Source organism: Triturus cristatus, chromosome 7, assembly GCF_964204655.1.
Source record: "Triturus cristatus chromosome 7, aTriCri1.1, whole genome shotgun sequence".
NCBI classification, from domain to species: domain Eukaryota; kingdom Metazoa; phylum Chordata; class Amphibia; order Caudata; family Salamandridae; genus Triturus; species Triturus cristatus.
In genome coordinates this window covers 158,457,037-158,474,625 of record NC_140590.1, presented here as the reverse complement: position 1 = coordinate 158,474,625, position 17,589 = coordinate 158,457,037, and the positions used below count along the sequence as shown (strand labels likewise).

The 17,589-nt window shown below is 52.0% G+C and overlaps 1 protein-coding gene across 6 annotated transcripts; it reads left to right on the top strand.

Moving 5' to 3' along the window:
- Positions 1-708: 708 nt before the first annotated feature.
- Positions 709-16,680, top strand: ETV2 (ETS variant transcription factor 2). Of its 6 annotated transcripts, none has more exons than XM_085615901.1 (8): positions 709-847; positions 3,389-3,461; positions 7,525-7,632; positions 8,846-8,926; positions 9,141-9,326; positions 11,487-11,705; positions 13,759-13,877; positions 15,157-16,680. In XM_085615901.1, the coding sequence occupies exons 2-8, from the start codon at positions 3,389-3,391 to the stop codon at positions 15,433-15,435; spliced, it is 1,065 nt and encodes a 354-aa protein (XP_085472027.1). In that variant the 5' UTR covers positions 709-847; the 3' UTR covers positions 15,436-16,680. The 6 variants fall into 6 exon arrangements, with proteins under 6 accessions (XP_085472027.1, XP_085472025.1, XP_085472029.1 ...); XM_085615899.1 differs by having other exon boundaries at positions 7,522-7,632; XM_085615902.1 differs by lacking the exon at positions 709-847 and adding an exon at positions 853-980.
- The last annotated feature ends 909 nt before the right edge of the window (positions 16,681-17,589 follow it).

Sequence of the window (17,589 nt, the reverse complement as noted above, 5' to 3'; positions counted from 1 at the left end):
GGTCTCAAGGGAGGGAGAGGGGTCTGAGTCCAGAGTCGTGATTTACCCCCTGCAGCCCCGGCCCTCTGACGTCACGGAAACCATACAGCGGCAGAGTCACGAAGCAGCATCTCATCATCAGCGGGGCAGCCAATCAGAAAGCAGTTCAGGGGTATGAAAGGGGCTCTGCGGGACCCGTGCCAAGAAACTGCTGGGCCCGGAAAAGAGAGAGGGTGCGAGGGAGGCACGAGAGCGCAGCGACAGAGGGGAAACTTGGGCAGAGACAGCCGTGAAAAGAGACTGCCAGGTCATACAGTGGTGAAGGAAGCACTCGAAGATGCAACAGCGCTAACTTGGGAGAGTGCTGTACAGAGAAGAGACTCCCAGGGGACACATCAACGATAGAGGGCGTGGGATCGAGACAGCCCTGCAGGGGAGAAACGCGACGCCGTTAACCCAGATAGTGCAGAGACTGCCCAGAGAGAGGAGATCGTCAGAGACGAAAGTGATAGATGTATTTGGTTCCGAGACTATTGTAACCACCAGAGACAGATCACAGGGAGGAGCGATCTTAGAGTAGAGAAGTGATAACTGCGACAGTGAAGAGACAGCTTGCAAGGAGGACGTGTCTGGGCTCCCGTACGTTCGAAAGAGACAGCTCTTAAATAGAGTATTCGAGACGCGAGGCTCCGGTTCTGAGACAAAGAGAGGCTGCCTGTGAGGAGGAAAGTTTCTTTGAAGTTCTGCGGAGCAGCGGAGGCGGAGAGTGGGTGCAGAGACCGGGGCTCCCCTCCCCCTGCAGGAAGGGAGCGCCAAGCGATCCGGAGGCAGAGGACCAGAGGCTGCACAGAGCGCCTGCTTCACTGAGGTGAGTGAGAGGGAAGAGTCGTGGGTGAGACACCACAAGGGGGGAGGGGACATCAAAGAGTCAACGAGACTCCAGGGAGGGGTTCAGATTTAGGAGAGGCGAGTGAAGCTCCAGAAAGTGAGCCCTCTGAGAGGTGAGTGAACTCCGTGGAGTGAGTCTAGAGGGGGTGAACTCATAGGGCAGAGAGATGCCTCCGATGCAGAGCAGGACCTCAGCGAGTGAGTGAGACCTGCTCTGAGAGTGGATTGAGACTCCATGGAGTCAGTGAGACAGCAAAGATGGGTCTTTGGTCCAATGGAGTGAGACTTCAGGGGGTCGAGTGAAACTTCGGAGAGCGACAATCAAGGGCGTGAGAGAGAAGTCTCAGACAGGGAGTTAGACCAGAGCAAGAGTGAGTCGTTTGCGGGGGTGAAGAGGTCAGGAAGATGAGTGAGATCTTGGACAAGAGGGTGCGTGAGACGCCGAAAAGGGGTGAGACTTCAGCGCGGGAAGTGAGGATCTAAGGAATGTTTGAGACCTAAAGAGAGGGGAGTGAGACAACATAATGAGACTCCAGGGAGTGAGAGGTGCGAAACCTACGATAGGCTAGGGAGTGAGCCGTCTGAGAAGTGTCAGTTAGTTCCAAGAGAGTGAGACATCAGAGAGGGGATGGAGCCCGCTGAGAGGGAGAGACCGCCGAGAGAGACTGAGAACTTATTGAGGCAGACTGAGGGGTCGAGATCCCCAGTGGCTCTGGGGTGAGTGCACTCTTGGATGGTGATAATGGAGTGACTGTTCTCAGAAATACTAGGTTGATGGGTTAACTACCCTCACAGAAGCTTGGGTGATTGTGGGTTCACTGTACCCCCGTGCGCTTACGTCAATAAGGTAAATGGGGCAAGCACGTGTTGTGCCCGTAGGTACTTGAGTTAATGGAGTGACTACCTTCAGATGCTTGGGAGAGGGTTGATGCAGTGAGTGTGTCCTCAGGCGTAGAGGTTGTTGGGGTGAGTGAACCCTCAGACGTAAAGGTTGATGGGGTGAGTGTACCCTCAGGTGCAGAGGTTGATGGGGTGAGTGTCCCCTCGGACGCAGAGGTTGATGGGGTGAGTGTACCCTCAGACGCAGAGGTTGATGGGGTGAGTGTACCCTCAGACGTAAAGGTTGATGAGGTGAGTGTACCCTCAGACACAGAGGTTGATGGGGTGAGTGTACCCTCAGGCGTAAAGGTTGATGAGTTGAGTGTCCCCTCGGACGCAGAGGTTGATGGGGTGAGTGTACCATCAGACGCAGAGGTTGATGGGGTGAGTGTACCCTCAGACGTAAAGGTTGATGAGGTGAGTGTCCCCTCAGACGTAAAGGTTGATGGGGTGAGTGTCCCCTCAGACACAGAGGTTGATGGGGTGAGTGTACCCTCAGGCGTAAAGGTTGATGGGGTGAGTGTACCCTCAGACACAGAGGTTGATGGGGTGAGTGTACCCTCAGGCGTAAAGGTTGATGGGGTGAGTGTACCCTCAGACGCAGAGGTTGATGGGGTGAATGTACCCTCAGACGTACAGGTTGATATGGGGTGAGTGTCCCCTCAGGCGCAGAGGTTGATGGGGTGAATGTACCCTCAGGCGTAAAGGTTGATATGGGGTGAGTGTCCCCTCAGGTGCAGAGGTTGATGGGGTGATTGAATCCTTAGGTGCAGAGAGATTGGTGGGGTGACAGTGCCCTCAGACGCAGAGGTTGATGGGGTGAATGTACCCTCAGACGTACAGGTTGATATGGGGTGAGTGTCCCGTCAGGCGCAGAGGTTGATGGGGTGAATGTACCCTCAGGCGTAAAGGTTGATATGGGGTGAGTGTCCCCTCAGGTGCAGAGGTTGATGGGGTGATTGAATCCTTAGGTGCAGAGAGATTGGTGGGGTGACAGTGCCCTCAGACGCAGAGGCTGGTGAGGTGATTGTACCCTCAGAGGTTGGTGGTTTGACTGAACCCTCTGACGCAGAGGTTCATGGGAAAAGTGTACCTTAGATGCAGAGGCTGATGGGGTGAGTGTACCTCGTATGCAGAGGCTGATGGGGTGTGTACCTAGGATGCAGAGGCTGGCGGGGTGAGTGTAACTCTGACGCAGAGGTTCATGTGCTGAGTGTACCTCAGATGCAGACGCTGATGGGGTGAGTGTACCAGATGCAGACGCTGATGGGGTGAGTGTACCTCAAATGCAGACGCTGATGGGGTTGGTGCACCCTTGAGCGGTTAGTTAAATGGAAGGGAAGATGGTATGGGAGGCAATGGAAAGTCCGGTGACGAGATACATAAACAAGTCCAGTTATGTTTCCAAAGCACTCTTTGTTTATGGGCCATTTAGACGGATGAGGCAACTGATGCTCTGGCGAGTTGCACGCCCCCTCTCTGACAATCTTGTACTAAAAAGCAGCTTGACAGTTTCTAAGCGCCAAGAGAATAGCCGGGTAGGAGGCGCTATAGCAATAGTCAGGCAGGATCACACAGGAGTGAGAAAGTGTGCTGAGAAGGGGCACGCGGCGTCTAATGCTGTCTTCCTGTCCTGCCTCAGATGGAGTCCGGAGGTTACTACTGCGAGGAGCTGTCTCTGCAGGAGGTGCCTGGCCCCAAGATGGACGCCCCAGGTGAGAGGGTCGCTCTGCACTGCAGCGTAGTGAAGTGTTTAGCTCTGTGTGTGAAGTGAGGAAATGAAGGGATCAGCAGCGCGCTGCTGTTCTGTGCAGCGTGCTGTGGTTTCGTGCAGTGTGCTACAGGGTGATGAAGGGGCCTGCAGTGTACTGTAAAGAAGTGTGCTGTGCTGCAATGGCGTGAGCTACTGTGTGCAGCAGGGCTATTTGGCTACAGTGCTCAGTAATGCAAGGGAGTGGGCGAGCTGCTGTTGGGTGCAGGGTGTCTGGGGTTGATGCCCTGACCTGTCCATCACATTGGAGGGTCGGCTTGGGTGGAGACGTATCTGATATCGCGATAGACCCACTTAACGTCAAGTGGGTCTATCATGATATCTGATATGTCTCACCAAAGCCTAGCCTCGAGTCTAATGTGATGGCTTGTGTCTTCGTTCCCGCCTTCAGAGATGAACATGTGGCCGCCTTGTAACTGACCTACCACAGAAATAGAATGTTTATCTTTGAAGCTGGAACGAAGATACTGAAATACCACCGTTTAAGTTTAATACACACTTGCCAGGAATGTTCACAATTACATATACTGAGCGAAAGGCATACAAGAACCGCCCCCACCAACATTCATTCTAGAAAATTATGTCAAATGCATTAAAGAGAACACGTTCACGTACACGCCTTCCTAATGCCCACATCTGACGTGACACCTTCAGGAAGTGCTTCCTTTCACTGAACTCATTCTGCATTCTGGGTGTTGTAGTGTGTGAGGGCACTATTAAGACATCTTTTGATTTTCCCATATCTAGTGTTCAGTAGAGGTATTTGTGTTATAAAGTTGTTCTCTGTTGTGTAAGACTTATAAGTTGTAGTTTCGCTCCTGAATGTGTCAAACATGAAGGGACCGCTGCATCTTTCCTCCACCCACACACATGACCCATTAACACACCCGAATACCCCAATCACGCGAACCCAGATACTCTGAGATCGATGGAACATTCAATGCAAGACCTAGAAAGGTTCTAGCTCGGATCCCTGTAAAGACCTGGCACGCATCCTCCAGTGGAAAATCAAAGATTTACGCAGGAGGATCCCTCGCTGAGGCAAAGCGCCGTGACTCGGCCCAACACAGGACTGGCGCTAGGAGGTTCTGCCAGACAAAACAGTAACCGGAAGCAGGGAACATGCAGAAGAGCACAGTCGAAAGCAAATGAGCACAGATTTACAATTTAAAGTCAAACAAACTGTGTGCCTTCCCTGTTATTTTGCCATACGCACTTAATACAAGTTTACAAAACAACATAAGTGTTCACACCAATTCGATTGGCTGACTCAGGTGCGCATGGAAGGGCGACCAGCTACATAATGCGCTAAACTTCTATTCCTACGCCGCTTTGGCGCTATACACGTGACTACCAAGGCATAACCGTCTCCCCTTTCAGCGCTGGACATCTATTAACATTTAGTTCAAAAGTAAAGACCTAAAAGGAGCAAGCCCAGTGGCGTTGCTTTCATTGATGCGGAGGGTGCAGTGGCACCGGGGCCCAGACGGCTGAGAGGACCACTGACCACCCTGATTATTGCTGCATTTAACAGAGGGCCCTGTACCGTAAACACTGACTTCAGTGGCTGGAATTCATGGCTCGTGCTGGCCGGGCAGACATCACATTAGCACCTGCGTCACGGGGTGGGAGGGCCTGCGCCGGAGACAATCCACGGATGCAGCCTCCTACCCTGGGGCAGGAAGCATGACCAGCCCCAAGCCCTGGGGCAGGAAGTACCCAAACAATGGCCCCTCTGCCCCCTGAAACGCTGATGCATCAGCCTTCCGTGGCCATCAACACGCTCATTCAGCCTCACGAGCAGGGCCATAAGTGTCTGTGATTGTTTGTTCGCTTTCACAGATGACGGTGTGTGTGATGGGCAAAGTCACTTTAAAGTGGCGCTACTTTTAGACAGTGGCGGTATTCCCAAAAGGGGTGTGAAAGTTGCACAAGTCGTTTCTTGCAACCCTGGTGAAGTTGGTGTTTTGCAACTTCACAAATGTGTACAATTTGAGATGTTTCCTAAATTTGTTTACAAGTCGTGACACTTACGACAATCCATTCTTCTCAACAATTTATCTCGTAAGGGGTAAACTTGAGAGAACACTTCCATATAAGGCCAACTTGCAATGAAAAGTAACACACAATGCACAGAAAAACTTGGCATGGAGGAAGGAAAACTTGAACCCGTAAACTTAACAAATTGTGAAAAAAGTAACTTTGTAAAACTTTGCTGCTGTAAACAAAAATGGAGACGCATTCTGAGAATACTCCGCCCACCACTTCTGCTTTGATTTTGGAAAGTAATGACACAGTGGGACAATCTGAGACTGGAAACGAACATCTTATCTTTCTTCTACTTGCGTCTCACTCACTAAAGGAATACACTTGTCTTCTGTTCATAACAAGCTGTGATAAAACCAATAGGTTTCACCTTTGCGACTGTTAGTTTTACCAATGGCTGCTAGCCACGCTGCAATGCACCCGGCCCGCTAAGATACAAAAAAACCTATTCGGTAGCCACCTGCGTCATTTTGTAGGTGCGCACGTCTACAAAATGATGCGGCTACTTTGGTTTTAGTTACCGACCTAAGGGGCATATCAAGAAACGGCGTTAAAATTATGGGCTTCTATTGGAATTCTCTGCGGCATATTATTAAGCCCATTATCGTCGCTTTAGCAGCCGTTTTCTGCCGCTAAAGCTGCGATAATTTTAACACCATGCTTGATAATATGCCCCCTGGTCAGTTAGGTAACTAAAAAAACCTGCTCAAAAGTTTCTTTTTATTTTACATTTTTTAAAGCGGATAGGGGATGAAAATATAGGGCGGGGGTGAAGCAACTAGGGGAGTTGATAGCAACACGGGGAGGGTGGGAGAGATCGAAACCTAACAGGGGAGGGCAGGGAGGCCACACGAGGCAGGATTGGGGTCAATGCAATATGGAGAAACACAGACGAGCACAACAGGAAGGGGGCGGGGAGAAGCATACAGGGACAGACAGCTGTACAGGAAAGAGAAGTTTCTAAAACGCATGCACTCTGAGTGCTTACACAAAAATAAAACAATTAGTTCTGTGGCATTCGACACAGACAAAAACACACATGGTGAAGAGGCAATGCTCTATGGGAGGGCCAGACACAAGATTGACATGCAAGGACACAAATAAGAATGAGACCAGTGAGTGGCCCAGGAAGCCAGCCGGCGACCGCTGGTAAAGAATGGGTGACCTCCAAGCCCTTCTGTGTTCATGGTAAACCACAGTATGCCTCGTAACAGACAATACACACACGGTCTAGGAGGTGAAAACCTAAAACGGACGCCCAATCAAAATTTGTGATAAATGTTCCAGTGAGCCGTTTTAGATGGCACCCTCCTTTATTGAAACTTCCGCTCACGTACCTGCGCATTTACAGCCTTTGGGATAATGGTGATACAGACTATGATGTCATAGAGAGAATGTTAACATTCCGCAGATCGTTTGCGATGCCATAGACACAATTGGCAAATCGCTGGCAGTTGTGATGTTACGGAATCTTTACAGTCCTCCGACTATATCTGATATCGGAAACGTCACAAAAGAGATGATGCTAACAAGAATGTTTACAACCCTTAGACTGTGTGTGATGGCATAGACAGCCTTCACAATTCTTTCACAGTTGTTTAAAGTGCACATGTGCTGAGGAACTGCCGATGCTGTCTAACTTTACGTCCAAGTCTTGGGCTCGTCCAATGAAGGAGCCTCGCTCCGGGGTTAGGGGCATGAACGTACCCTCAAAGGACTAGGTTATTGGTTAACACTAACCATAAGGTTCTCATTTAATGAAGAGAGGGATGTGGGGTCCCCCTCCCACCCTCAGGCTAAGATTATTTGAGTGATGAGATTGTGTGGCTTCGGGGTGTCTGGGTGGGTACAATACCTGATCTGTGTGCTCGTGTCCAGTGGCACAGAGGAGTGACCGCTACAAGCTGCCTCTGGGTTGCGGTGACCTGTAGTCACCCTGCACCTTTTTTTCTGTCCAGCAGACTTCGGACTGGACTCCCCCTTCCTCCTGGAGAACACGGGTCCGAGAAATGGATACTATTCAGATGTGAGCTTTGGAAAGGAGATGGAGAACTTGCAGAGCGCCAAAGGTAACCGACTCGAGACCCTCACCCCTATAATCCTTTCTAACCATGACTTGTGCAACCTTGGACCAGTCCACGCCATCCATCGATTCCCCCGTCGACAACTGTAATGGGCCAGTCCACACCTTCCATCGGTCCACTGTCACCAACTGTAATGGGCCAGTCCACATCTTCCATCGGTCCCCTGTCGCCATCTGTAATGGATCAGTCGACACCTTCCATTGGTCCCCCGTCGCCAATTGTAATGGGCCGGGTCACAGCGTACATCAGTCCCCTGTTGCCAACTGTAATGGACCACTCCGCGCCTTCCATCTGTCCCTTGTCGGCAACTGTAATGGACCACTCCCCCGTCGCCATCAGTAATGGACCAGTCCACGCGTACCATCCGTCCCTTGTCGGCAACTGTAATGGACCAGTCCCCTGTCGCCATCTGTAATGGACCAGTCCACGCCTTCCATCTGTCCCCATCGCCAATTGTAATGGGCCAGGTCACAGCGTACATCCGTTCCCTGTTGCCAACTGTAATGGACCAGTCCACACCTTCCTTCCGTCCCCTGTCGCCAACTGTAACGGACCAGGTCACAGTGTACATCTCACCTCTGTCACCTGTAATAATGAACCAGGCCAGATATAGTAATTAATAGGCTACACTGGATTTTAATTCTGGTTCTGCCGTCTAGCTCAATATAACAGTGGAAAATGTACATTCGAGGTAACTCAGTCTCCTATAATAGTGGATCAGTCCAAACCAGAAATATCGCCCTTGTTTCCCAACATAGTGGCCAAATCCATAACTTGCATCTGACTCCTATCTTTGTTAATGACCATGCCTTACATCTGCCCCCTGTCACCCAAGATAATGGACCTAGCCATACCATACATCTGGCACCTGCACCCTATGACAATGGACCTGGCCATACCTTACATCTGGCCCCTGCAGCCTATGACAATGGACCTGGCCATTCCGGCCCCTGTCACCGATGATAATGGACCTATCCACACCTCACATCTATCCGCTGTAGCCAAAGTCATGGACCTTGCCATTCCTTACATCTGACCCCATTCGTGTATGATAATGGAGCAGTCCAGTGACACTAACCAGCTGTGACAGATTGTGAAGTCAGTTCCGGAAAACGAATGTACTATTTTCATGCATCTCACGTTCTCTGCGTTCAGTCTCGTGACTGACGGCTGCTCTCTTTCTCTCTCTCTCTCGTAGGACCCCTTACCTTCCCCAGATCTGGGGATTATGGCGTGTCCCCCTACCTGGAGCCCTCCTACTGGTCCCCCTGCGAGATGGGTAAGGCACTGGATGTGGTCCTGGCGGGTTCCTGCTGTGTGTGCCTGTATGGTCGTGGTCCTGTGTTCTAGGTGTTGGCATGGCACCGTGAGGGGGCAGCTGCCTCCCCCTGTGTTCTGCAGCGTGAATCTTGGGGTGTTACTGTTTGCCCCGTGACTCGGGAGACCGCCCTGTGGTGTCTGTATGTTTGATCCAGGTTCCTTGTCCCCCACAGGCAGTACCGGAAGTGGCTACATGCAGGCCAGCTCGCTGGTTCCCGATGGGGACGGCTTTGGGCAGTCCTACGAGACCTTGCTGCCGGTGCCAGAGCGGGAGCTCGATCTGATACCACCACCTGCCCCGCATGGCCCACAGGCCGAGGCCCACACCGCTGCTGCACAGGGGCACCACGCACTGAAAGGTAGGTCCTCGCTGCCTACTAAAAGTTCGTACAGGGGGAGCTCTGGGGGTCTCTCTAGCTGTCTAGGCCTGTAGCTGACTGGTGTCCTACAGGGGGAGCTCTGGGGGTCTCACAAGCTATCTAGGCCTGTAGCTGACTGGTGTCCTACAGGGGGAGCTCTGGGGGTCTCACAAGCTATCTAGGCCTGTAGCTGACTGGTGTTATGCAGTGGGAGCTCTGGGGGTCTCTCTAGCTATCTAGGCCTGTAGCTGACTGGTGTCCTACAGGGGGAGTTCTGGGGGTCTCTCTAGCTATCTAGGCCTGTAGCTGACTGGTGTCATGCAGTGGGAGCTCTGGGGGTCTCTAGCTATCTAGGCCTGTAGCTGACTGGTGTTATGCAGTGGGAGCTAAGTGGGTCTCTCTAGCTTGCTACAGACTGGTGTCTCTGTGTGGGCTTGCACCTGTCTCTGCATGTCTTTCCTTCTCTGCGGGTGCTCTCTGTGTGTTTGTCTCTGCCTGGTTGTCTCGCTTTAGCTTTGCGTCTGTCATATGTGTTTGGCTGTGGGTCCACGAACGTCTCTCAGCCACTATACATGTCTATCCGTACATATCCAGCTGAAGCAGTCTGTGTGTCTGTGCAGCACTCTGTTTATCTAGTTTGTTTCACGCCATCTCCATGACCATGTCCGTCTGTGTGTCTGAAGATTTCAGAGTCTCTGTACATGTCTGTTCGAATACTGTCCTATGTTTGCTTCTGTGACTGTGCATGTCTCTGTGTCCATCATCGTGGCTGTCTGTGTGCCTGTCTGTGCTTCTGAGCATGCCTGCATCTTCCGTGGAGGCTCTCTGTCCCTTCTGTGCAGCCATGTGTCTGTCGGGTCTCCGCCTGTCTCTCTTGTGTCTGAATCTTAAGAGTCTCAGCTTAAGCGTAGGGACTGTACTCTGCACGCGCCTGTATCTATCTATCTGTGCCTATGCGTTTCTATGTGCCCATCTGTGGCGCGTTTCCGTTTGTTATCCTATCTGCCTGCCTTTCTTTGTGCTTGTTTGTATCTGTGTGCGTGCCCAGTTAATTAGCTGTGCTTTGCATTATATTTAAGGAAAAGTGTGCGCATAATGCAGCATGAAATATCTTCTAGGTTCACAAGCTTTGCACAATTCTGCCATCTAGTGGTTGAGGTCCAGAAGCTGCAGAGTACGAGAAAAATGAGTGTTAGCCGTTTCATTGCACCTGGCAGTCTGTTTCGAATGTGTTAGTGCCCCATTCCTGTGGTCACTGACTGAGGTCCTCTCTTGCTCTGCGTACATCTGTGTCTGCGCCCCACTACTATCTATGTCTACACTGCACTCTGAGATCGACTCTTACCCTTGTGTGCATCCGTGCTAAGCTCCAAACTCCTTAGGTCGTCTCTCACCCTTGTGTATATCTGTGCCTGCACCCCACTCCTGAGGCCGTCTCTTACCCGTGTGTATATCTGTGCCTGCCCCCCACTCCTAAGGCTGTCTCTTACCCGTGTGTATATCTGTGCCTGCACCCCACTGCTTAGGCCGTCTCTTATCCATGTGTACATCTGTGCCTGCGCCCCACTCCTGAGGCTGTCTTTTACCCGTGTGTATATCTGTGCCTGCGCCCCACTCTAAGGCCGTCTCTTACCCGTGTGTACATATGTGCCTGCACCCCACTCTAAGGCCGTCTCTTACCCGTGTGTATATCTGTGCCTGCGCCCCACTCCTAAGGCCGTCTCTTACCCGTGTGAATATCTGATCCTGCCTCCACTCATGAGGCCGTCTCTTACCAGTGTGTATATCTGTGCCTGTACCCCACTCCTGAGGCCGTCTCTTACCCGTGTGTATATCTGTGCCTGTACCCCACTCCTGAGACCGTCTCTTACCCATGTGTATATCTTGGCCTGCGCCCCACTCCTGAGACCGTCTCTTACCCATGTGTATATCTGTGCCTGCACCCCACTCCTGGGACTGTCTCTTACCCATGTGTATTTCTGTGCCTGCGCCCCACTCCTGAGGCCCTCTCTTACCCTTGTGTATATCTGTGCATGCGCCCCACTCCTGAGGCTATCTCTTACCCTTGTGTAACCCCACTTCTAAGGCCGTCTCTTACCCTTGTGTATACCTGTGCTAAGCTCCACCCTCCTGAGGTTGTGTCTTGCCCTCTCTCCTCAGAGGAAGCCTCGCTGGGAGAGCAGAGCTTCTCCTGGGCCTCGGTGGACTGGAGCGGCTGGAACGAATCTCCCTGGGACAGTACCTACTCTCAGAGGGGCACCTCAGACCGTGGATATTACCAGACCTACAGTGCAACCCACCCGAAGCCCCCCAAGCAGCACCCGGTGCCCAACACAAGGACCCCACCGCAGCCAGGGGCAGCCAGAGTTATGCACAGTGGTACGTAGGGTGGTGTATGTGGGACCTGAGGATGTATGGTGGAGACCTGGGAAGGGGGAGGTGAAGGGGACCCAGGGGAGGGACATACCAGGCAAGGGTGAGGTGAAGGGAACCCAGGGGAGGGACAGACCAGGCAAGGGTGAGGTGAAGGGGACGCAGGGGAGGGACAGACCAGCGAAGGGTGAGGTGAAGGGGACACAGGGGAGGGACAGACCAGGGAAGGGTGAGGTGAAGGGGACACAGGGGAGGGACAGACCAGGGAAGGGTGAGGTGAAGAGACCCAGGGGAGGGACAGACCAGGGAAGGGTGAGGTGAAGGGGACCCTGGGGAGGGACAGACCAGGGAAGGATGAGGTGAAGAGACCCAGGGGAGGGACAGACCAGGGAAGGATGAAGTGAAGGGGACCCAGGGGAGGGACAGACCAGGGAAGGGTGAGGTGAAGAGACCCAGGGGAGGGACAGACCTGGGAAGGGGGAGGTGAAGGGGACCCAGGGGAGGGACAGACCAGGGAAGGGTGAGGTCAAGGGGACCCAGGGGAGGGACAGACCAGGGAAGGGTGAGGTGAAGGGGACCCAGGGGAGCGACAGACCAGGGAAGGGTGAGGTGAAGGGACCCAGGGGAGCGACAGACCTGGAATGGGTGAGGTGAAGAGACCCAGGGGAGGGACAGACCAGGGAAGGATGAAGTGAAGGGGACCCAGGGGAGGGACAGACCAGGGAAGGGTGAGGTGAAGGTGACCCAGGGGAGGGACAGACCAGGGAAGGGTGAGGTGAAGAGACCCAGGGGAGGGACAGACCAGGGAAGGGTGAGGTGAAGGTGACCCAGGGGAGGGACAGACCAGGGAAGGGTGAGGTGAAGAGACCCGGGAAGGGACAGACCAGGGAAGGGTGAGGTGAAGAGACCCAGAGGAGGGACAGACCAGGGAAGGGTGAGGTGAAGAGGACCCAGGAGAGGGACAGACCAGGGAAGGGTGAGGTGAAGAGACCCAGTGGAGGGACAGACCAGGGAAGGGTGAGGTGAAGGGGACCCAGGGAAGCGACATACCTGGGAAGGGTGAGGTGAAGGAGACCCAGGGGAGGGACAGACCAGGGAAGGATGAAGTGAAGGGGACCCAGGGGGGGGAGGGACAGACCAGGGAAGGGTGAGGTGAAGGGACCAAGGGGGGGAGGGACAGACCAGGGAAGGGTGAGGTGAAGGGGACCCAGGGGAGCGACATACCTGGGAAGGGTGAGGTGAAGGAGACCCAGAGGAGGGACAGACCAGGGAAGGATGAAGTGAAGGAGACCCAGGGGAGGGACAGACCAGGGAAGGGTGAGGTGCAGTGACCCAGGGGAGGGACAGACCAGGGAAGGGTGAGGTGAAGGGGACCCAGGGGAGGAACAGACCAGGGAAGGGTGAGGTGAGGGACCCAGGGGAGCGACAGACCTGGGAAGGGTGAGGTGAAGAGACCCAGGGGAGGGACAGACCAGAGATGGGTGAGGTGAAGAGACCCAGGGGAGGGACAGACCAGGGAAGGGTGAGGTGAAGAGACCCAGGGGAGGGACAGACCAGGGAAGGGTGAGGTGAAGGTGACCCAGGGGAGGGACAGGTGACCCAGGGGAGGGACAGACCAGGGAAGGGTGAGGTGAAGGTGACCCAGGGGAGGACAGACCAGGGAAGGGTGAGGTGAAGGTGAGCCAGAGGAAGGGTGGAGTGGAGGGGAAGCAGGGGAGGGACAAACGAGATAACAATGAGGTGAAGGGGACCCAGAGGAAGGGTGGAGTGAAGGAGACCCGGGGAGGAAAAGGTGGGTTGAAGAGACCCAAGGTAGGGACAGAGGATACCGGGTAAGAGTGGGGTCAAGGGGTCCCAAAGGTGGGTCTCTTTGCATGTCTTCAGTTCAAACTGACCTGCTCTCATTGTGTTTACCAAACACCAGGACCCGGCAAAGCCTCTATATACTGGTATATAGGTGGGGTACTGTGGACTCACTAGAGGGTATTCAAGAAAATGTCTCCGTATGTGCTGGTCATCTTCTCGTACTAATGCCGTCCCATTCTGGTCTCTCTTGCAGGCTCAGGTCCGATCCAGCTGTGGCAGTTCCTACTGGAGCTTCTTCAAGACCGGTCCTGCCAGACGTTCATCAGCTGGACCGGGAATGGCTGGGAGTTCAAACTCTCCGACCCTTCAGAGGTAAATATAGGGGAGGGAGATGTTTACTTCACCTCAAGAATCTTCTCTGCCACCCATAGTTTCTGGAACCACCACAGATCCAGGCTCTGGACCTCTACTAGTAAACATTGGTGTTAGGGGGTGGGGGGGGATTACTTCCAAAGCTCCAGAGTCCTTTAACTTCCCCAAGGTCAGAATACTATGGCCAACCATTCACTGCACAATACCCAATGGGACCTAGTCCAAGTGTACCTTCCATCTTCTGCTCCAGGGGACGTGCCCCCCACACTGATCGTTGCTAGAACTGTCTAATACCTCACTGTTTATTTACGGCACCATCTCCGTCCACCATTTTGGATCAGTTGGCACACACATACGTGGTGATGCATGTGTGCTTGTACGTCCCCATGCATATGCATGCCAACTGACGTGGGCACAATATAATTCTCCCAGGATTGTATTTTACTCACTTTCCTACTCCACAGGGCAAACCGCCTCACCGCTTACCTGCCTCACCGGGACAGAGCCACAAAGTTCCCTGCAATAACATATTTCTTCCTGTGCCTTGCCCTCCCACTGCCTGTGGAGTTCTCATTCCGACCCCTCACCAGGTTATCATCTACACTTTCTTCATCATGTTGGATCCTTGCCTCCTTACCAATTATTCCATCTCCAACACCAACTCAACATGCTGCTATCTCTACCTCCTCTCTACCTCCTCACCATGCTGTCATCTTCATTCTCTTCATTGCTATACATCTGTCTCCACCCACCTTCTCGCCATGCAGCCATCCCCATCCAACTTCTCGCCATGCAGCCACCTTCTCGCCATACAGCCATCTCAGGCATCTTCTCATCATTCAGCAATCTCCACCCCTTAATCCCCAGATTGCCACTCTCAAACACCTTCTTCACCATGCTGCCACTCCTCCCCATTTCTCAAATTGCTATCATCTCCTCCCAACGTCACCCTCTTTCCCACAGTGCTGCCCTCTCTACCCCTTAATCGCTTTTCTGAATCTTCACCCTGTTCCTCACCAGGCTGCAGATGAAAACCTCCTTCACGATGCTCCAATTTCCACCATCTGGCCCTTCATTCATCACGTTGCCATCTCCAGGGTCTCACTGATCAAGTTGCCACCTCCATTCCTTCATCACCATGCTGCCCTGACCACCATCTTGGTTCCCCACTAGTTTAATTGCATGACTTCTTTTGCCCAGTCCCTTCCCAATTCCTGTTCACCGCATTGGGCTCACACCCTCCAAAGACATGGCTGCTCATGTGTGGTGTCTTTTTCAGGTGGCCAGGCGCTGGGGCAAGAGGAAGAACAAGCCTCGGATGACCTACGAGAAACTGAGCCGCGGCCTGCGCTACTACTACCACAAGGACATCATCCACAAGACCGGGGGCCAGCGGTATGTCTACCGCTTTGTATGCAACGTGCAGCACCTCCTGGGGAAGACCTCACACGAGATGCTGCAAGAGATGGACGTCCCGGCTCTAGATGGCCAATGCAGGAGACCAGAGCCAAATTCGAGAAGCCATAAAACTCAGTGCCAGGATCTCGAGAACCTCTGAACCTTTGTGACGGGCCATGCCCTGGACAAATACTGGGTCCTGAACCTGGTGCCCTCAGCAGAAACTGATTACTTGTGATCCCACGGATCAGGGAACTTACCCATGGATCCTAAGACAATCACCAGATCTGGAGCAGTAATGGACCACTGGTTCACCAGTGGGTCCTGACTGATGCTTTACGGTGGGTTGAGCAATGCATGCTGGGCCTTGGAGCTCTGGTCTCCCAAAACTCAATGCACTGGACCGTGTCTGAACAAAGCTCTATGTCTTACAAAGTCACTGCGAAGCTCCACTGTAGCGGCTGGAACCAGGACAATCGGAGCAAAACTCTGGCTATGGTGTCAAACCAGTATAAGCCGCTAAGAATTTAGTGCCTTAAAAAATACTGACAAATAAACTATACAAGCTGGATTAAGGACTATCACAGCATAACCCTGTGCCCAATTTCTGGATGCACTGAGCCATTGCTGCAAGACACTGGCAACTTAGTGCCTTAAAGAAGACATGTCATGGAGTAGCACCTTCGGCATTGTGATTTGGACTTCAAGGCTGTGGTGCTCCTGGAGTCCCGAAACAAGTGCACTGAAACATGGCGAACCATCTCAGGGAATAGCAGCCAGAAGACATTCAGTATAGAACCCCAATAAACCTACTTGGGCCTTGAAAATCACTGTAAGGTAATGCTATGCAATATCACTCCTGGTGCTTGGTAATGGAGGCTGCAAATCAGCTTTAAGAATGGGAGTCCCTACAAGGTGTGCTCTAGCTTCCTACTTGCCCAGTACAGGGCACATGCTTTGACAATCTCTACTGGGGCTGTTGGCCCCAAAAGCCAGTCACTGCCTAGTGCAGCTACTAATGGGGTATGTCCTGCTACAGTAACCTTTGACCAAATTAAGTTTAGCACCTGGTCCAAGTACCTGGTAATTAATGTAATTGTTGCCCCCCCCCCACCACCCTCAAAGGATGCTAGCTTTAGGGCCTGGTTGTAGTAGGCAGACCATGCCTCCGGCCTTGCATCAACCATGCAGGGCCTTTAAACAAGGGCCCTATGAAGTATTGCGCTCACGCTTCCCGTAGTCCTGCCAAGTCGCAAGCGACTTCATTACTGAAGGGGACTGCTACCTCATTTAAAATGTTATGTTATTAAAATTATTATATATGTTAACTATATTATTACATTTTGTTATTCTCATAACCTATGATGCTCAGAATGTTTGTACAATAAAGAGAACATATTTTAAATTGGGTTCTGTCTGTTTTAGGGGCCACTAAATTCATTCAGTCAATGGAAAATCAGTAAGTTTACAGACCCTCCTCTTTTAAAGAACACAACCTCAAAACAATAATTCTAACCACCTACGCAAATTATCTACACGAACAGATAATGACGATGCTACACACCAATAGAAGCAAGCAATCCGACATCACAATCTATAATTACAAACCCGATACCTGGCACCACCATCACACTCCAGCACTAACCTGTGGCAGTCCGATCTTTCATTAGTTTCCATTGGTTGGCTTCTTTGTCAGTGCATGCAGACGTCACTTTGGAGTATGGACCAAGTACTGATTGATGTCTTTATTGGTGTCTCTTCCTTCGCTCAGATTGAGGATCTTTTTTTTTTCGTTCTCCTAATCCACCCCTCCCCCCGTTGTCGATGCTCCCTGTCTTTGATGCTTCAGGTATCAGCTTACTCTTTTCTTACTGAACTGTGCCTTGCGATTCCATTGGTTGAATAAAGATTCTTGCTAGACGTCACACTTGCATTGTGCTTCCTCCTTCAGTTTATTAGTTTCAGGGCTTCAAACGGGGCCACTTTTCAGGCAGGAGTGTCCATACAGTATCCTATGCTGCATTAAAATTCACCAGAACAGCTCTTTGTGGTTTCCATGTATTTTTCTTTTGTCCAAAGTACGGTGCAAAGCCTTTTCTGACTGTTACCAGAATATTTCCATGGCGTGGCAAATCAATGCAAAAGAAGATCATTACATTTGTCGCATCCCAGTGCGTCTTTTCATTCCCTTTATGGTTTATTTAGGCCCAGAAAACGTTGACCACGTGTAAATCTAGTGTCTTGTCCTGGTTTTGAATTGCACCCCTGCCTAGGAGATGCACTGTGTAATTTTCTTTAAATATGATCCAGAAGT